Source organism: Pteronotus mesoamericanus, unplaced genomic scaffold (assembly GCF_021234165.1).
Source record: "Pteronotus mesoamericanus isolate MK-2021 breed Mesoamerican mustached bat unplaced genomic scaffold, CSHL_Meso_final contig_24, whole genome shotgun sequence".
NCBI classification, from domain to species: domain Eukaryota; kingdom Metazoa; phylum Chordata; class Mammalia; order Chiroptera; family Mormoopidae; genus Pteronotus; species Pteronotus mesoamericanus.
The window spans coordinates 10679559-10701383 of NW_026555100.1; the positions used below are offsets into that span (position 1 = coordinate 10679559).

At 36.8% G+C, this 21825-nt stretch overlaps 1 protein-coding gene and 1 pseudogene across 2 annotated transcripts in view; both read left to right on the forward strand.

The window, feature by feature from the left end:
- CTNNA3 (catenin alpha 3) overlaps nucleotides 1-21825 on the forward strand; it is a 1483556-nt gene that overhangs the window by 140724 nt on the left and 1321007 nt on the right. For both annotated transcript variants that reach the window (XM_054572720.1, XM_054572719.1), the window contains exon 5: nucleotides 18053-18172. In XM_054572720.1, the coding sequence (XP_054428695.1) occupies nucleotides 18053-18172 (120 nt within the window). The remainder of the gene's footprint in view (nucleotides 1-18052; nucleotides 18173-21825) is intronic.
- Nucleotides 3037-4279, forward strand: LOC129069955 (glutamine synthetase-like; annotated as a pseudogene).

Genomic DNA, 21825 nt, shown 5'->3' on the forward strand with positions numbered 1-21825 from the left:
ATGAGGTCACCTGGAGTGGGTTTATAATGTAAACTCAAACCTTTGGTTTCAAACATATGAGACCTTGTGGTTTAGTGGAAATTTCACTGAACAAAAAAATAGGTTTGTGTCCAATCTTACCTCTGTATGGAGATTTGGGACACACTTTCACCAGAGTTTGTACCTCTAGTATAGCACCATACAATCAAGAAGAGACACCTTAGTTCCCAGCTTCTCCTAGGAGAGGGAAGAAGTTGATTCATGGTCTAGCACTGCAACTTTTTTGAGGGGCTCCCCAAAGGACTGGCTCCTGTCTTGCCAGTCTTGGAGCTCTGATGGACCCAGAGTAGTCTAGTTACCCAGAAAGAATAGTTTAGATGTGTAGGCACCACAGATGCTTCCTCCCCAGCCCAGCCCAACCCAAAGCAAGCAGACAAAACCTCAGTTGCCTGCTTCTTCCTAGAGAGTAAGAGAGTTGGTAGAGGTTGGGCTGACTGGTGGTGGGGGGTCTTCTCTGGCATAAGGCTAGTCCATGAAAACTAGAAAATGTGCTTGCTTTGTCTAATATGCAAACACCAGCATGTCAAGGAAAATAAAGAATCATGCGAAGGTGTTTGAAACAAAAGAATATATGAATCTCCAGAAACTGATCCTAATGAAATAATAGAGTTATATTATTTAGCTGACAGAGAGTTCAAACAACAGCCATAAAATTGCTCACTGAGATAAAGAGAACAATGCATGAACAAAGTGAACATTTTAACAGAAATAAAAAATATAAAAATTATCTCACAGAAACCATGGCACTAAAAATTATAATAATTGAACTGAAAATTTTACAAAGGGGCTCAACATCAAAGGGTATCAAGCAGAAGAAAAGATTAATGCACTTGAAGACAGGCAATTGGAAACATTTCAGTCAGAGGAGCAAAAAAGAAACAAACAAAAGGTGTGATGATAGCTTAAGAGATTTATGGGATACCATTAATCAGACTAATATATGTATTAAGGCAATCCCAGAAAGAGGAGAGATAAAGGGCCAGAAAGCATATTCAAAGAAATAATGGCTGAAAACACAACAAATCTGGGGAAAGAAATGGCCATTGAAATCTAGCTAGCCCAAAAGATACCAGAAGTAATAAACCCAAAGAAATCTACACTGAGACACATTATAATAATATTATCAAAAGTCAAAGACAAAGAAGGAGTGAAAAAGAACAAAAGAAAAATCATGTGCCATGTATAAAGGAACCCCTTTAAGATTATCAGTGGATTTTCAGCAGAAACCTTGCAGGACAGAAAGGAGAGGTATGATATATGCAGAATGCTGAAAGAACTGCCCCCCCCCCCACTAGTAAAGAATAATACTGCACTGAGAATAAAATGGTTTTTCAGAAATAGAGAGATAGTCTTCCAGAAAAACAAAAACTGAGAAAGTTCATTACCATTAGACTGCCTTACAAAAATAATGGGAGTACTTAAAATTGAAATGAAGAGCTGTTAAACAGAAATATTACAGCATAAGAAAATATAAAGATACGGTTAAATATATAGACAGATACAGAATACTGCATTACTACAGTGGTGGTGGGGAAATCACTTTTAATTCTAGTACCAAAGTTAAAATGGAAGTGTACTCCAATTGATGCTTCTCTTGCATTAATGTTTCTTTCTCTTCTCTCTCTGAAAAAGCAAATGAAAATGCCCTTGGGCAAGAATTTAAAAAAGAGATAGATGTACTGAAACTAACTAAAATATATTAGAAACCTATAATATGAATAGATACAAATTGTGACAACAACATAACATGTGTGTGTGCAGGGGAAAAGGAAAATACCCATAGAAATTATACAAAAGAAAAAAAAAGGAATCAAAACATATCACTACAAAAAAACCAATACAACACAAAGGAAGTCAGCAATGGGGGAAAAGACAAAACAAAAAAACAAAAACCCCCTACAATAGAAAGAACCTAACAAAATAGCAGTAGTATATCCTTCCCTATTAATGACTACTTTTTTTTTGTTGAAGTTTTTAAAAAAGATTTTATTTATTTATCTTAAGAGAGAGGGGGAAGGAGGGAGAACAACATCACTGTGTAGTTACCTCTCACACACCCCCTACTGGGGACCTGGCCCACAACCGCAGCATGTGCCCTGACTGGGAATGGAACTGGAGACCCTTTGGTTCACAGGCCAGCATTCAATCCACCGAGTCACACCAGCCGGGGTTTAATAACTACATTAAATGTAAATGTATTAAATTATTAACTAAAGGACACAAAGCAGCTGTATGGACAAAAAAAGAAAAAAGAAAAAAAAGAAAAAAAAGAAAAAAGCAAGACCCAACTATATGCTTCATACAAGAAACTCGTTTTAGACTTAAGGACACACACAAGCTGAAACTGAAGGATCGAAAAAGATACTCCATTTCAATGGTAACCAAAGGAGAACAGGGGCTATACTTATATCAGACAAAATAGATCTTAAGTCAAAAACTGCCAAGACAGAGAATGACATTATATAATGACAAAAGGGTCAATCTACCAGATTTTCAGTTATTTTAATAAAAGATTAGCACTCATGGACTCTGCTATTTTATTTGGTGAATTAGTATTCTTACTTGTGAACAAAAAGGAATTTTTACTGAGGTCTAATTGACATATTATATTAGTCTCAGGTGTACAATACAATGATTTGATATTTATATACAGAGTGGGGCAAAAGTAGGAATACAGTTTTGAGTACATGAAACACAGTTTATTCTTATTTATTAAGTATTGTATTATATTCCATACAAACAACTGTATACCTAATTTTGCCTTGCCCTCTATGTGGTGAAATGATCATAATAAGTCTAGTTAACATCTGTCACTGTACATAGCTACAGAATTTTTTGCTTGTGATGAGAATCTTTAAGATCTCAGTGGCAGAGCTGAGGGTGAAAGAACTGAACGTCTGAGCAGCATTCCCAGCTTCTCATCCCTTCTCCTCCCCGCACACTCTGCTCACTCTCATGGCCTCTCACCCTGCTGCCTGCTCGCCTTCCAGAACATCTTCCACCATGGCCACCTCAGTGAGTCCCCACTTGAACAAAGGCATCAAGCAGGTGTACATGTCTCTGCCCTCAGGCTGATAAACTCCAAATGATGCATATCTGGACTGACATCACTGGGGAAAGACTGTGAGTCAAGACCTGGACCCTGGACAGTGAGCCCAAGTGTATAGAAGAATTGTCCGAGTAGCTCAAGTGCTTTACAGTCTGAACTCTCCAACAGTGACATGTATCTTGTGCTTGCTGCCACTTTTTGAGATGTTTTCTGCAAGGACCCCAATAACCTGGTGTTCTGTGAAGTCTTAAAGTGCAACCAAAAGCCTGCAGAGATGAATTTAAGGCACACCTGTAAGTGGATAATGGACACAATGAACAATCAGCAGCCCTGGTTTGGAATAAAGCAGGAATATACTCTCATGGTCACAGATGGGCACTCTTTTGGTTGGCCTTCCAATGGCTTCCCTGGACCCCAGTGTCCATACTACTGTGGTGTGGGAGCAGACAAAGCCTAGGGCAGGGGTGTTGTGGAGGCTCACTACCAGGCCTGCTTGTATGCTGGCATCAAGATCGAAGGGACAAGTGTGGAGGGCATGCCCCCCCAATGGGAATTCCAGATAGAACCAGGTGAAGGAGTTGACATGGGACATCATCTCTGGGTGGCCCGTTTTACCTTGCACTGAGTGTGTGAAGACTTTGGAGTGATAGCAACTGTTGATCCAAAGGTAATTTGTGAGAACTGGAATGGTGTGGGCTGCCACACCAACTTCAGCACCAAAGCCATGTGAGAGGAGAACGGCCTAAAGTACATTGAGGAGTCCATCGAGAGGCCGAGCAAGTGGCACCAGTGCCACATCCAAGCTTCGATCCCAAGGGGGCTGGAACAATGCCTGAAGCCTAACTGGATTCAGTGAAACCTCCGCCATCAACGACTTTTCTGTTGGCATGGCCACCTAAGTGCTGGCACCTGCATTTCCTGGGCTGTCAGCCAGGAAAAGAAGGTTTACTTTGAAGACCAGTGCCCCTTTGCTAACTGTGACCCTTACCTGGTGACAGAATCCCTCATCCACACATGTCTTCTCAACAAAACTGGTGACAAGCCTTTCCAGTACAAAAACTAAGTGGACCAGACTTGCAGCCATTGAACACTTTCTAGTTAATTTTTCATCCTGCTCCCACTCTTGCCCCCTCTAAATTGTCATAATAGCTCTAACTCAAAGGCTGGAACAGCAAGGTCTTCTTTTATTCCTAATGCCTAGTTAATATCTCTTGCTTTCTTTGGCCAGGTTAGAGGGGTCAAGTTCTTAATCTCTTTACACACACACACACACACACGCACGCACGCACATGTTTTTTTCCCCATCAGTGAAGCTTTCTAGTGTGTTAGTGGGGAGGGGAGATGAGGAAACACAACCATTGCTTCACTTAATCAGATGTTTGTCCAACAGGCACAGCTATCTGGACAGTGAGCATAATATTTGTGAAGGGAGGGGAAGGACCTTTTTCTTCGTCGCGGTAGCTGAAAGAGATTGGAGGGGACTGTGCTTACTCTGTGATTAGGTTAGAAGTTCCCTCTTGGTGGGAAGTTCCATTTCTTAAAAGGTTATAAACAGATTTCTAATTAAAGTGAGACTTAGGAGAGATGGACATGTGGGAGTCAGGCAGGAAGATGCCCTCTTATGCTGCTGTGCTTCCCTGGCCCAGGGGGAACCGCCTTCACTTGGGGACAAGCTCAACATAAAGGGATAGGGTGGATAGCACCAACTTAGAGGAAAAATTTCTCATTGCTTGGTCCTCCATTTATAATACAAATCAGGGTAGTATTTATCATTTAAATACAAAAACAAAAAATTATGTATATGAGTGTGTAGATGTGTGTGCTTTTTCTAAAAGAGAAAAACCATTCTGGTCACCAGGAGCCAAATCTGAGGTGAGCAGTCTGGTTAAAAATAAGACTCCTTTTTGAGTGAGGGTTGAGGGTGGAGATGCTTGGAAAGTTGGCTGTTAGAAGCCGTTAAACTCTCACTACCATTTAAGAGTTTCTGTGCCTTGCCCATCCTTCTGGAAGGGGTGGACACTGGCTGGTTAATGGGGAGAAGCATATTATAGCAGCAGCAGTTACCCTAGACCCCTGGTTTTGGTTTAAAGACACATGTATTATGTGCAGGGGTTTAGAAATATGAGTTGGCTGGTCAACTTGAGCATGTATATTACTGACAAGGGGGTGTTGGGTTATTTTCTGGGGGACCAGCTTGTCACTAAGCAAACTTTTGATATATTAAAAAATTTTTAAAAAGCAAGACAAGTTTAGATTTTAATTGTATTTGTACATATTTGAAGTCTTTGTGTCACAGAATTGCTTGGTTGCTTCTATTGTTTCCTTTCCCTCCTGCTTTTAGAGGAGAGGAAGGCAGGGCTAGGTTCAAACACTTGTAATTTTGTATCCTGGTGTCTGAGTGACATATTCCATTTCTTTGTTAAGATTCTGATGAGTTACTTTTTCTGTTATAATAAAAAGTAAACCCCACCTTCATCTCTAAAACAAACAAACAAAAATCTCTCTTAACAACTTTCAGTTACACGTTACAGTGTTATTAACTCTAGTCACCATGCTGTATACTAAGTCCCTTGACATACTTATTTTATAATTGAAAATTTGTACCTTTTGACTCCCTTCACTTATTTTGGTCACCCAACCCACCCACTGCCTCTGGCAACCACCGATCAGTTCTTACATCTACAAGCTTTAAGATTCTGTATATAAATGACATCATACAGTATTTGTCTATTTTACTTAGCATAAACGCCCTCAAAGTCCATCCATGTCATCACAAGTGGCACAATTTTCTTTTTCATGGCTGAATAATATTTCATTATATACATACACCACATTTTCTTTATCCATTCGTTTGTTGATGGACACTCAGGTTGTTTCCATATCCTGGTTATTATAAATAATGCTGCAATGGACATGGAGTGCAGATAATTTTTTGGGTTAGGGTTTTTGTATTCTTCAGATAAATATCCAAAAGAGGACTAGCTGGATCATATGATAGTTTTATTTTTATTTTTTTGAGAACTCTCCATACTGTTTTTCATAGTGGTTGCACTAATTTACACTCCTACCAACAGTTCATGGTGAGAATGTGAAGAAAAGGGAACCCTCAACACTTGTTTCTTGTCTTTGTGATAATAACCATTTTAACAGGTATGAGGTGATATCTCCTTGTAGTTTTCATTTGCATTTCCTTGATGATTAGTGATGTTGAGCATCTTACATGTACTGCTGGCCATCTGTGTATCTTATTTGGAAAATGTCTATTCAGATACTCTGCTCATTTTAAGATTATATTGATGTTTTGCTATTGAGTTTTATGAGTTCTTTATATCTATTGGATATTAATCCCCAATGACATGTGTAATTTGTGCATATTTTCTTTCATTCAGTAACTTGCATTTTAATTTTATTGATGGCATTTTTTTTTCCTTGCCATGAAGGAACTTTTTAGTTTGATGTAGTCCTATGTGTTTATTTTTGTTTTTGTTGCCTTTGCCTTTGGTGTTACATCCAAAAAATTATTACTAGGACCAATGTCAAAGAGCTTATCACCTGTGTTTCCTTCTAGGAGTTTTATGGTTTTAGGTCTACAGTCATGTCTGTAATTCATATTGAGTTAATTTTTTGTTATGGTATAAGATAATGGTCCAGCTTCATTCTTTTGCATTTGGCCATCCAGTTTCCTCAGCACCATTTATTGAAGATATTGTCCTTTCATCATTGTATATTTTTGGTCTCTGTGTCATAAATTCATTGACCATATGTGTGTGGTTTATTTTTGGGCTCTCCGTTATGTTTCATTGATCTATATGTCTGTTTTTATGCTAATATCATACTGTTTTGTTCACTATATCTTTGTAATACTGTTTGAAATCAGGGAGGGTGACACTTCCAGCATTGTTCTTTCTTTGGCTATTTGGGATCTTCTGTGGTTTCATACAAGTTTTAGGATTGTTCTATTTCTGTGTAAATGTTGTTATTTTGATATGGATTCCATTGATTCTGTAGAATACTTTGGGTACTATGGACATTTCAACAATATTAATTATTTTAATCCATGAGCATGGAACATTTTTCCATTTATTTTGTTTTCAGTTTCTTTCTTCAGTGTTTCATAGTTTTCAGTGTGCATTTCTCACCTTCTTGGTTAACTTTATTCGAAGGTATTTTGCCATTTTTTATGAAATTGTAAATGGATTGTTTTCATAATTTTCTTTCTGATAGTTCATTAGTGGTATATAAAAACAACATGTTTCTGTACATTTATTGTGTATTCTGTAAATTTACTGAATTTATTTATTCTAACAATTTTTTTTGGAGTGGCCTTTAAGATTTTTTATATATAAAATTGCATCATCTGCAAATAGTAACAGTTTAATTTATTTCTTTCTAATTTGGATGCCTTTTATTTCTTCTTCTTACCTAATTGCTCTGGTTATGACTTACAATATTATGTTAAAGGAAAGTGGCAAAATTGGGCATCCTTGTCTTGTCCTGATTTTAGAGGAAAAGCTTTCATTTTTTCACTGTTGAATATGATGTTAACCATAGCCTTAACATATATAGCAACTATTACATTTAGGTATGTTTCCTCTGTACCCATTTGTTGAGAGTTTGTATCAGGAATGGATATTGAATTTTGTCAAATGCTTTTTCTTTGTATATTGAGACAACCATATGATTTTTATACTTAATTTTGTTAATGTGGTATATCATATTGATTTATGGATATTGAGCCACACTTGCATTCCTGGAATAAATTCCACTTGATTATGGTGTATGATGCTTTTAAACACATTCTTGAATTTGGTCTGTAAATATTTTGTTGAGAATTTATGTATTTATATTTATCAGGGATACTGGCCCATAATTTTCCTTTCTTGTGGTGTCCTTTTCTGATTTTAGTATCCAGATAATGCTGTCCTCATAAAATAAGTTTGGAGATGTTCTCCTTTTTAGTTTTTGGAGGAATTTGAGAAGGATTGGTATTAAATCTCCTTTGACTGTTAGGTAGAATTTACCAGTGAAGCTGTCATCTCCATGACTTTTGATTTTTGGGAGATTTAAATTACTGATTCAATATCCTTACTGATAATTGGTCTTTTCAAATTTTCTATTTTTCATGATTTACTCTAGAAAGGCTGTATATTTTTAGGAATTTATCTATTTCTTCTAGGTTATTTGATTTGTTGGTGTATAATTGTTTATAGTAGGATCTTATGATAGTTGGTATTTCTGTGGTATCATTTATAATGGTTCTTTCTTCATTTCTGATTTTATTTGAAATTTTTATCTCTTCTTTTGATGAGTCTAGCTAATGTTTGTCAATTTTGTTTATCTTTTCAAAGAGCCAGCTCTGAATCATTGATTTTTTTTCATTTTAGTTTAGTTTCTATTTCATTTATTTTTGCCTTGACCTTTTAATTTCCTTTTTTCTATTAAATTTGGGCTTTGTTTGTTCTTCTTTTTCTAGTTCCTTAATGTATAATGTTAAGCTTTTTGAAATTTTTTTGTTTCTTGAAAAATATTTTTCTTGTTTCTTGAAAATCATTTGTTGCTATGAGCTTTCCTCTTAGAACTACCTTTGCTGCATCCAATAGGTTTGGTATTTTGTATTTTCAGTTTCATTTAGCTCAAGGTATTTTTGATTTCTCTGTTTATCCATTGATTGATCAGTAGCATTTTGTTTAATCTTCACATATTTTTGAATTTTCTAGTTTTCTTCTTGTAAGCTTTTTAATTTCATACCATTGTGGTTGGAAACCTGCTTGATATGATTTTGATAATTTTAAATTTGTTAAGACTTGTCTTGTGGCATTATATATTAGTTGTCCTGGAAAATGTGACATGTGTGCTTGAGAAGAATGTGTAATCTGTTGTTTTTGGATGGAATAGTCTATATATCTTTAAAGTTCCTAAGTCTAACACATCATTTAAAGCTGATGGTTTCTTATTGATTTTCTGTCTAGATGATCTGTCATTCATGTAAGAGGGGTATTAAGGATTCTTACTATTATTGTAATGCTATCTATTTTTCCCTTCAGTCCTGTTAATATTTGCTTTATATATTTAGGTGCTACTATGTTGCTTGCATAAATGTTTACAAATGTTATATTCTCTTGTTGAATTGATCATTTAATCAGTATTTAATGCCCTTCTTTGTCTCTTATTATACTCCTTATTTTTTTAATTTCTCAGTTACAGTTGAAATGCAATATTATATTAGTTTCAGGTTACAACATAGTGCTTAGATGTTTATATAACTTACAAAGTGATTTATCCAGATAATCTAGTACCCATCTAACACCATATATAGTTGTTGCAATATATTGACTGTATTCCTTATGCTGTGCTTTACAACCACATGATTATTTTGTAACTACCAATTTGCACTTCTTAATCCATTTCCTTTTTTTAACTAATTACCCCCCCAAACCCTCTCCCATCTGGCGACCATCAAACTGTATCTGTATTTGTGAGTTTGCCTCTCTTTTCATTTATTTATTTTGTTTTTTAAGTTCCACATATAAGTGAAATTATATGACATTTGTCTTTCTCTGTCAAATTTATTTCAGTCAGTGTAATACCCTCTAGATCCAGCCTCGATGGGGGCACCCTGTTCCTGCAGAGTCCCCCTGGGTTGTTGCAGACGATGGAGATAAAATAAGTCACTCCAGACACTTCTCACTCTGCCAGGAAAAGGGGATGGTGATTCCCTCTAGTGGAGAATGCCCCGAGCCCTTCTCTTGAAGTGGCTTTTATTGAGAATGATATGCACAGGGGTATACAGCAGGCATGCAAAACTTATCAGTCAATGTCAAAAGGCTATGTTTACAGAAAACAGATAGAGATCATAGATAACAATTGAAGGAACACAGATTTGCCTCGGGTCAGGGTCTGGTAGACAGGGTGGCACCCATTTGGCCCTGAAACCTGGGAAACTGATCTCATATTATGCTCGGACCCTAAACATTAGTATTTATTAACTTGAGGACATTCTTAGATAAGTAAGTTTCATAGGATTTAATGCATTTCGTTTCTAGGCCTAATTGTCCTGAGAACTGGCCGATCCCGCTTAGGGCTGTACCTGCCTTTAGTATTGTTTCACTGACCTGGTCAGGCAAGCAGAGCAGCCAAGAGATAAGGAGACTTCTTTCAGATAGAATGAGGACTCCAGCCATGACAAAGCCCAGAGGCGAGGATCTTTTGCCCCTTCTCTATGTCCCCCAAGTCCTTCCTTGCTGGCCTCCATGCAACTGTGCCTATCTTAGTTTGTCCCTGCCATTGAGGGGTCTTACCTGTCATTGACTAACCAGCCATCCTCCAGGGCCAAGCAGAGTGATGTGATGGAAGCAGGGGACAAGTTTTGTCTCCTCAATGGCCTATTTTACCAAGACCTCCTTGCTCAGCTCCAGCCTTGGGGCCCTCTTGCCTGTCAGTGAGGCTACAGTCCCTGAAACCAGATGGGATGGTTCCCAACACATCCATGTTGTTGCAGATGGCAAGATTTCTTTATATGGCTGAGTATCGTTCCATTGTAAATATGTACCATTCTTCTTTATCTATTCATCTATCAATGGACACTTAAAATTGCTTTCTTTTCTTGGCTATTGTAAATAATGCTGCATTGAACATATGGATGCATATGTATTTTCAAATTAGTGTTTCTGGTTTCATTAGATAAATACACAGAAGTTCAATTGCTGAGTCCTTTTTTGTATCTTATTGTAGACTTTGTTTTTAAAGTCTATTTTGTCTGATATAAGTATTGGTACCATGAGTCTGGTTGATGTGAGCCCTATTGGCCTTCAGAGCTAAGTGTTTTGGGGGCTTATGTCTCAGGTGTCCATCTTAAAAGTTGGGGTACCTGATATGGTATATGAAACTTTCACTCCCCAGGGAGATGCTCTGTTTTTTGAGTTTCTTCCTAATTGTAGGTTGCTCCATTGGGGGTGGATTTTTTGGCAAAATTTGTCTCCACCTTTTCTACCTGCGTCACTGTGGTTTCCCTCTCATTAACTGAGGTAAAACAGTCTCCCCACCAGTTTTTTCCCCAGAGGAAATTGTTCCATATATAGCTGTAGATTCAGCGTGTCTGTGGGAGGAGGTGAATTCAGGATCTTCCTACACTGGCATCTTTAATTGGAACTTGAGTGGAAGGGAAACTGATGAGAAAATACTGTGGGGGTGTTTACAACACCTATTTTTATGGCAAATTTTGGGCGAGGGGATATTGTTTGCATCTTATCATTATTGCCTGCCCTGTGATATTTGATAAGGCAGTCAAATAGGAAAGGCTTTGCATTTGTTTCTCAGAGAATAAACTATTTTAATATTGAGTTTTGACAGTTTCAGAACATAACTAGGTTTATGTTGGGTTCAGGTTTATTCGCTGGGCTTTTTTCAGGTTTCAGTTTGGTCTGTCATTAGTTAAAAATATTAATACAGGATATAGGAGATATAAGATGGTGGAGGAGTAAATGGAAGCTACACTCATCTCTCTTAGGACAAATCTGGGATTACAACTAAATTGTAGAGAAAGCATCCTGAATAACCAACTGAACATTAGCTAGAGAGAAGCCTTAAAACCAAGGGCAGATAGGAGAAACCACTTCACCACAATGAGACTGGTAGGGAGTGCAGAGGAGGAGAGAGAGGGCTGGCTGGGCTCCTATGGGCAGCCCCTGAAGATCCAGAGGGATATTTCGGTGGCCAGAGGGTACCCCCTCAGAAGTGTGGGGTCTAAACTGCAAGTTGGACTCTCCAGCATACAGCACCAGAGTGGGGAAAGGAACCCAGATAACATCCAGCTGTGAAAAGCAGCAGGGTTTCAGTCTTCCAGGGAGAAACAACTAGAGACACAGAGAGCCTCTTAAAGGGACAAAACACACAATTTTGTTTGCAGCCACTTAACACTTATCCTGGGCTCTGGCAGAGGGAAGGCAGAGTACACTAGAGACACTTGAGGAGAGTCTGGGATTGGTGGCTCTGGGCAGAGAACTGAAGGAAGAGCTGCTAGGATCCCTGTGCTGAGTCATTGCCCAAGCTACAAGAGACATCTTTCTCAGGCAGAATTCTCCTCTGCAAGTGGCATCAGTGTGAGGGGAAGCAATAGCCCCAACCACAGGAATTACTTTGCTACACGTTGTGGTGCTTAAGCTGGGCTACTGATTACAGCTTAAGGCTATATAATTGATTAGTTTAACAAGTAAGGTGGAAAAATACAAAGAAGCAGCCAAAATGGGAAAACAAAGAAACAGAAACCAAATGAAAGAACAAATGGATTCTCCAAAAGAAGAATTAGATGAAATGGAGGCAAGCAATTTATCAGATAGAGAATTTAGAGTAATGACTATAAGGATACTCAAGCACATAAAAAAGGCATAGAAACCATAAAAAAGGACAAGTAAGAAATAAAGAATGCACTATCTGAAATAAATAATACACTAGAAGGAATAAACAGTAGGTTAGATGAAGCAGAGGATTGAATCACTGATTTGTAAAACAAGGTAGAAAAAAACATCCAGGCAGAGCAGCGAAAAGAAAAAGAATTAAAAAGAAATGAGAAAAGCCTAAGAAACGTTTTGGACAACATGAAGTGTAACAACATTCACATCATGAAAATACCAGAAAGAGAAGAGAGTGAGCAAGGGATCAAGAACCTATTTGAAGAAATAATAACCGAAAACTTCCCTAATTTGCTGAATGGAAAAGACACGTAAGTCCCGGAAGTTCAGAGTCCCAAACAAGTTGGTCCCAAAGAGGCCTACACTGAGACACATCATAATTAAAATGACAAGGCTGAAAGACAAGGAGAGAATCCTAAAAACCTCAAAAGGAAAGCAGGTAGTTATATACAAAGGAGCACCAATCCAGGGATGTCCAACCTTTTGGCATTTCTGGGCCATACTGGAAGAAGAGTTGTCTTGGGCCACACATTAAATACACAAACACTAATGAAAACAAAAAAAACCCTCATAATATTTTAGATAAATTTATGATTTGGTATTGAGCTGCATTCATTGCCACCTTGGGCTGCATGCAGGCTGTGGATCATGGGTTGGATACTCCTGAATTTAGACTGTCATCTGATTACTCAACAGAAACATTTCAAGCCAGAAGGGAATGGTGTGAAACATTCAAAGTGATGAAAAGCAAGGACCTACAACCAAGGCTACTTTACCCAGGAAGGTTATCATTTAAAATCAAAGGAGTAATCAGGAGCTTCCCAGACAAGAAAAAACTAAAGGAGTTTAACACCAAACCAGCACTGCAACAAATGTTAGAGGGCTTGCTTGAAAAAGAAGAAAAAGAGAAAGAAAAAACAGAAGAAAATAGTTTAAGAGTAAAATGGCACTAAATACTGTTTTCACTTATCAAGGTGATTAAGGTGATTATCTATCAATAATCACCTTAAATGTAAATGACATAAATGCTCCAACCAAAAGACATAGAGTAGCTTAATGGATAAGAAAACAAGAGCCATATATATGCTGCCTCAAGAGGCCCACCTCAGATCAAAAGATATGTATCTTTCACAGACAAAAAGTAAAGGGATGAAGAAAGATATTTCATGCATATGGAAAGGGAAAAAAAGCTGGGACAGCAGTACTTGTAACCACCAAAATAGACTTTAAAACCAAGACTATAGTGAGACACAAAGAAGGACACTACATAATAATAAAGGGAACAATCCAATAAGAGGACATAACTCTAGTATAAACATTTATGCACACAACATAGGAGCACCTAAATATGTGAAGCCAATCTTGATGGATGTGCAGGGAGAAATTTACAGAAATACAGTCATAGTTGAGGGTTTTAACACTCCATCAACTTAAATGGATAGATCTTCCAGACATAAAATCAACAAGGAGGCAGCAGCCTTATATAGGACTTAAATGTTAGATCCCAAAATATAAAAATCCTAGAAGAAAACAGGCAGCAAATCTCAGACATTGCTCACAGCAATGTTTTATTGGATATATCTCCCCAAGCAAGAGAAACAAAAGAAAAAAAATAAATGGGACTATATCAAAGTAAAAAATTTTTGCACAGCAGAGGAAATCATCAACAAAATAAAAATACAACCCACAGAATGGGAGAACATATTTGTCAATATATCTGGTAAGGTGTTAATATCCAAAATTTATAAAGAACTTACAAAACTCAACACCAAAAACACAAACAACCTAATTAAAAATGGGCAAATGACCTGAATAGACACTTCCCCAAAGAAGACATTCAGATGGCCAATAGACGTATGAAAAGATGCTCAACATCACTAATCATCAGAGATATGCAAATTGAACCCACAATGAGATAACCTCTCACACCTGTCAGAATGACCATCCTCAATAACAAACAACAGGTGCTGGTGAGGATGTGGAGAAAGGGGACCAAACTCTTTTGCACTGTTGGTGAGAATACAGACTGGTATAACCACTGTGGAAAGCAGTATGGAGATATCTCCAAAAATTAAAAATGGATCTGCCTTTTGACCCAGTGATCCCACTTCTGGGAATATATCCAAAGAAACCCAAAGCACTAATCCAAAAAAACATAAGCACCCCTATGTTCATTGCAATGTTATTTATAATCACCAAGATACGGAAGCAGCCTAAGTATCCATCAATAGATGAGTGGATAAACAACTATAGGACATTTACACAATGGAATTCCACTTGGCCATAAAAAAGAAGAAAAATTTACTCTTTGCGATAGCATGGATGAATGGATCTAGAGAATGTTATGCCAAGTGAAATAAGCCAGGCAGAGAAAGACAAATACTGTATGATTTTGCTCATATGTGGAATCTAATGAACAAACTGAGCCAATAAGAAACTAGAGATGGACTCCATAGATGGAGAGCAGGATGACAGCTATGGGTGTTGGTTAGAGGTTGGAGGGATTGAGCAAAAAGGTAAAAGGACTCATGGACATGGCAGTGTTGTTATTGCTGGGGGGAGGAGGGTGTACGGGGACTAAATGGTACTGGAAAAAATGGCAATAAAGATTAAATAAAAAAATTAAGTACAGCATAGGAAAGAAATCTAATCAGTAATATTGTAATAACTATATATGGTGCCAGGTGTCTATTGGAAATATCAGGGGGAAAATTTAGTAAAATATATGATTGTCTAACCACTATGCTGTATGCCTGAAACGAGTACAAAATATTGAATAGAAACTATAATTTTAAAAATTTTAAAAAGTTTAAAAAATATTAACACTATTTTATATTATATATAAAATATTCAATGTTCAACAAATTATTTTGAGGTTCTTGTATTATTTTAAATTACCACTCAAAACTTTGAACAGGTAGAATCCAGGAATATTAAAATCTGTTTGATTAATTGTGCTTCTTTTCCTAACTTAAACTGAGAGATAATCTATTTTGAGACACAGTCAATATAATGAAATTACAATGGCCTGAACTAATGTAGAAAAGCTCAGGAGGCCTCTCTTAATGATCAAGCACAGTGACCTATGGGAATGAAAATCTTCAACTTGAGTCAATATCAGATACCTTTAAGTAAAATCTAAACCTCACCTTAACCAATATCTTATTTTTATCTTTTGTACTTCAGTCTCATCTGCAAGGTAAAATTATTGCTTTCATTCTTTAGCATCTTTAATTTTTATACATAGGCAGATGTTGATGGAGGGTTTTAATAGGGATCTAGCACAAAGTTACACTACAGATTTTGTATGACCTCTCCTTGGCAATTGTTTGTTTTTGTAAATAAAAAATCTACTTAAATGAAAGAATCATCTTAGTTTGAATATTCTGAGCTATTTAGTATCAAAGAATGGAGGATATAAGTCCTGATAATGAAAGTTTAAGCTAATATCTCCACAGTATGCAAACTCTGACCTTTAATGAAAACATTTTGTGGTGATATATCCTTACTGGGTTTTCTCTTTCTTCTTTGTCCATGGACAGATTATCTGGAATTATTGGTTTTTATGTTTCTTAACTTGTGTTAACCCTGAAGCTTCTATATGGGGTTGTATAAAAGTTCACAGACATAAATGTGAGGAAGAAATATTTAAGAAGCAGAGCTAATATTAAAGAACAGATTGGCAAAATAGTTTGTATTATTTATAGATAAAATTACTTAAATTGTTTAAAATATTACATCTGATATTACTCTGATTTGAACATAGTGAGAATGGATCAAAGAACAGCAAGGCATGAAAATGATCATATAACATAATAAACAGTTAATATACTGGTTATTAAAATTATATTAAAAGAAATTTGTGTACTATGATACAAAAAGGGAAAATGAACAGACTTGGGCCATGTTTAAACTGATGTTAAATAGGATTTTTTCCTATTTAAGGTTCTGAAAATTCTTCCTGTGATTTGAGGCCCTAGTCAATTTCCCTCATGTCTTGTATGTGACCCAAGTCTCTCAATTAAAATCAATGAGTTTTTGTTGTTTCATCACATGGCCTTTATTTCTTTTTTTGCATTCTGTTTACTCTGCCTTATGTTAGAGTTCATGATAGAGTAGAAAGAACACAGCATTATAGTCAAAACCCAGTTTAAACTATCTGAGTCCCAGTTTACTCATTGGTAAAATGGGTAGAGAAGTAGGAACTCCTGTGGTTCCGGTGAGGATTAAACTGGAAAGCACAAAGTACCTGCCACTGAGCAGGCACTCATATGTCAGTCTTTCCCATTTGTGAGTTTCATGTCTGACCTCACCTGTAGTCTGTAAACTCATTTAGCACAGGAAATGTGTTTATATTCATAGTGCCTTGTGCATAGAAGTTTCTAAAAGATTACATTGTTGAATGTAATTTACTGTCTTGCTGTGTGAGCTTAATACTGTTATTTCCCCTTTCTTTTTCCTCTGCCACCTTGGATTGAGATAAACATGTTGCTTTCATGAAACTGAGGATTTAATTCAGTAGAATGCCATTATAATATGACTTATTCCATAGAGTTTTAAATAGTAAGGGTCGAATCATTTCCCTGGAAACTTAATTATATTGTGTAAAATTCTATTAGCCTGTCTCATAGCATCATAGTCACAGAGGAGTTCTGGTGTGTTCAAGATGAAGTCTCTATCTAATGTAGAAATCTATCCAATGGCACACAGTGAGCATATGGGAAATAAATAACAGAAAGAAAGAGAAAATGCAAATGTCTTGCAAATGACATTACTTGACATTTTCAATCACTAATCCTCCAAAGTATGTTTTAATTTACTAAAATAAACCAAGAATTTAATTTCTTGTGACTTCCCTTTGCTTAATTATTTAGTAGGAGAACAATATTCTGTGATCCATTGCAATTTGTCTCCTTTGTGTTTATCTAGTATCTGACTTAAAAATGAACGGAAACATTCTGATTCAGCAGAACTGATTTCCTAACTTATCTGTGTTATAAAACAGAAATGAATAAATGTTTGCTGAACATGCTACATATGCTTCAATCATCAAAATGTTAGTTTTTTTACCTTCTCAAAATATAAGATCTGAGAGATCTTCCTGCCTGAAGTTGGGTGGGTGCCTTTTCCACATAGATATTTATACAGAGGCAAGCAGCTACTTTTAAGTAAATTTGTTTCCATGGTTGGAATGTGAGAGCTCTTTTAATATCTCCTTATATGATTTGAAATTATACATTCATTGCACTTTTTTTCTTTAAAAGTAGCAGTATATGCTAAGACATGAAGAGTTTCTTTTTTCAAATCCAGTATGCTCTTTTGTTGAAATGAGGACTAACTGGACTTTCTTTTATGCATTATGTTGTTTGTACAGTTTCTAATTCTTCATAATCAATTGCTAATTATTTTATTGAAAGACAGTTAGCTAGCATTTATTATCTCTGTTTTATGAAAGGGAGAAATTGAGGCTCAGCATCAACTATTTCTGTTAGCTAGTTAGAAATTTGAGGAGAAATATGCTGCTATCTTACTGATTTACTTTTGTTTTTAATTTCAGTTTCAAAGGACATTTGAGTCTCTTAAAAATGTTTCCAATGCATCTGACCTCCAGAAAACCTACCAGAAGCTTGGGAAGGAGCTGGAAAATTTGGATTATTTAGCTTTCAAACGTCAGCAGGTAGGAGTCAGACCTTTCCTCGGTGGAGGAGATGAACCTCCAGGCTTTGTATGATCTTGCTGGTCAGGTTTAGGCAGGCCTGGGGACACGCCCTTCTAATGTTTGGGGCAGAATATAGATTGTGCTGTGTTGTGTTGACCTACCTGTTCATATGACTTCCTGTAGCGTTCCCTGTGGTTCTTACTTTTAGATATGCACTATAGGGATTTCTACGTGTGTCCTTTTACCCCTCTTAAAGAAAACTGGTTTGTAAAGGTACAACTACCCTTTGACTAAGGATGCTTCAGTGGCCTCAAGGGACCCCCTTGTGAATGCTTGACCAGGTGGGGGATACATGGTAAAAATCACCTGAAGACCAGGTAAAGGATGTGGTTGTAAATACAATATTGAGGAAAAGGGTAATAAATATGCCAAAATATAAATTAGTCTTTAGTTTTCTTATTTGATCTCTGAAGATTCATAAAAATTTGCTAAATATATAAGGTTACAGGAAAACATACTTTACAAATGCAAGTCTTTTTGCCTCCTTATATAGACACCAAGATAAATTCAGAGCCAAAGCAAACCAAGGTTGCTTTTAGAACTAGTATTTTATAATATTAATAACCATTACATTCTCTGTGTTCGTGAGATACTGCCATAGCAGCTTCTTTTCCCAAGCAGGAGCGTCTCCAGCTTCTCATGGCCACTAGGTGGCAGGGTTGTCAAGCTTTTACTTTGATGGAATGTTTATTCCCATCAGAAATGCCAGTCAGATGTTTAAATTAGGTTACATGAAATTTGGGAATGTGCTCAATGATGGATAGCGTCTAGAAAAATGACTAAGTGGCTGACTTGGATGGCCAGGCACCAAGTCCATTACTTAAGAGTCTTTCCTGTTAGTGTGGCAAAAGGTGTGGCTTTCTTGCTATTGCCAATTTCACAGATTTTTTGATCTTTGGATGGGGGTTTTTAAAGCAGGACTTCCTATGAGTACTTACACCTCATGAAGTCAACATAATATGGTGTAGAAATATTGACTTGAAACGAGAATTGTGTTTTAGGTTTTGCTTTATCACAGACCTTACATGGGTATTTAATCTTCACAAGGCCCTATTTTCCTGGGAGCTATAGAATGTTCTGGGCAAATGTAATATCTCTGCACGTACTTTATATTAAAAAGGACACACAATCCATTGAAGGTTTTTTTTTTTTTAACCTATTTTTAAATTAGTGAGGGCCTAGGCATTAGTACATTTAACAGAAGAAGTTACAGTTACTGAGAACCACTACAGTACGCTTCCAGGTGATGCTGCTTAAAATTCACACCATGAGTCACTACCCTGGCCCATGCAACTTTTACTACAGTTTTGTTTCCAAGAGCCATATTTTACCACTGAGGAGTATTTGAATTGGCAGGCAGTAGTCACTGTTCTCTTTTCTTATCCTTTCTTATTAACGCATTCTCAGTAATTAGATTCTTACATTAGCTAATTGTGACTTTGGAAAAATAGAAATGCTTCAAGGGCAGAACTCTGGGAGAATGGCATTGAGGAGAGTTAGGTAAATTGCCTATGTGTGTGAGAAAAATATAAGCACATAGAGAGTGTGTATATGTGTATTTATGTATATATAAATCATATATATTATTTATTAAATGGCAACTACCTGCTACATAGTGCAACTAATACATTTATGTATTAGATAATTAAATGCTTATGACAATATGAAGGGGTTGGGTTTATGAGCACCATTTTACAGATGAGAAGACTGTTAAAAGAGTTAAGTAATTTGCCAAGGTTACTGGGCTAATAAGACATGAAGCTGGGCTTCCAGGGTAGATCAGTCTGCCTCCAGACCTGGGCTTTTCCATGGTTTCCTTCCCAATATCCCTTCAGAGACCCTGGCTGGGGGATAGCGAAGTGAGGAGTTCTAGGCATGCGGATGAAATGAAAGCAATTTTAGGAGAGCCAGACTGAGGGCTTTAAAGAAACATTTGGGAATGCCCACCTGGTGAGAGGCAAAAGACAGGACCAACTCGCATGTTTTCTCTCTCTCTCTCTCTCTCTCTTTCTCTCTCTCTATTTCTCATGCAGATCCTCCAATATATACGAAACACAAAAGGATTTTTTTAAAGAATATATTCAGACAGCTAAAAAATGTAAAAAAATTTATCTTCACAATTTTCTAAGTGTTATGTCTAGCAACTCTAGTTCTAGTGAAATTTATTCACACAAAGCATTTTTTTTTTTTACTCAAAGGGACAAATCCTTATGAAGTGGACTTACCTGCACATGTAACATACTGTCAATCTTTGTCTTACTAACTCCTTCTTTTCCTTAGCTACTGATCATTTCTTTTTTCTTCCTGCAAATGACAGAAGAGGAATTGGAGGGAAGTGGTCAGAAAGAGAAGGATGGTAGAAAGTCAAGGACCACAGAGTTGTGGAGAAAGAGGGAAGAGCCTAATAGGGATAAGATAGGAGGAATAAAGTGAGGGAAATTAAAATGTACTTGTTTTTTTTTTTACTACATGCAACTAGTAAGTTAAAATGTTGATTCTTAAAAATTAAAAAAATCTCAGAATAGAAAAAGGGAGGGAAAAAAGAGAATACAGGAAGACATAGAAAATGAGGGAGATGGCAGAGAACAGCAAAGACAAATATTGTTTTCTTCCCATTTTACTTCTGAATGTAGTAGAACTTCCTAGAAATTTGTAACATTGACCAAGTTTTTCTGTACCAAAGCCACAGATGAATTGTTGTATTTCCTGGGTGGGCAGGGTTCAAAGAGCCAGAACACTTGCTCTTCCCTGACTTGGTGACATTGGCCTTCTTATCTCCCATTCTACCACTTTAAAGCCCCCAAACCTCTTAACCACTCCCCAGTGAGTTTCTCCTACTGGAACAGATTCAGCTATCTGTACAATTGCAATACAGCAAGAAAGGCTTGCCTTATAAGGCAGGACTCTTTGTCCCAGAGAATTAGTCATGCTTTGTTTTCTGGTCCAACCGTATTTATCACTCCTTGTGACAGAGCAGAAGCTCCATAAGGACAGGGCCTCATCTGTCGCCTTTGATGCTGTATTCTCTGCAGTGCTCCCAGCAATATCTGACCCATGGCAAATGCTCAATAAATACTTGTTGGTGCTGTTGTTACCATGAACAAGAAAACATGCAAAAGCTTTGGCTTCAGGTTATAGGCAATTAAAATTGATGTGTTACTACATTTTTAAAATTCATAACTGCCCTAACCCTTTGGCTTTCTGGATACCAAGACTGACCGGTTGCCCGTTGCCTTATGTATTATAGGTTTTCTGTTTACATGTTTCATTTTCCATCCTTTCTTTAAACAGAAACAAAATTTCAGTGTTACCTTAACTGTGAGTTATGGGTGTCCAATGAATTTACTGTACTTATTATCTGGACTCATTCATTAGATTTTATTTTCTGCCCCTTTCTATGACATTTTAAACATGATTCTGAGAATTTCTTTCACCAAGTCAGACAGATTCTTGCTGTATTTTGTTCTATTCTTTGACATCTTTTTTTTTGGTGGGGGGGAGTTGCTTATTATGCTTTTTCTCCTAGATGTGAGCTTAGCTATTTCTTCCCCCCTCCTTTCTTTCTTTCTTTTTTTTTTAACCAGGAATGCTTGCACTTCAGCAATTTCTTA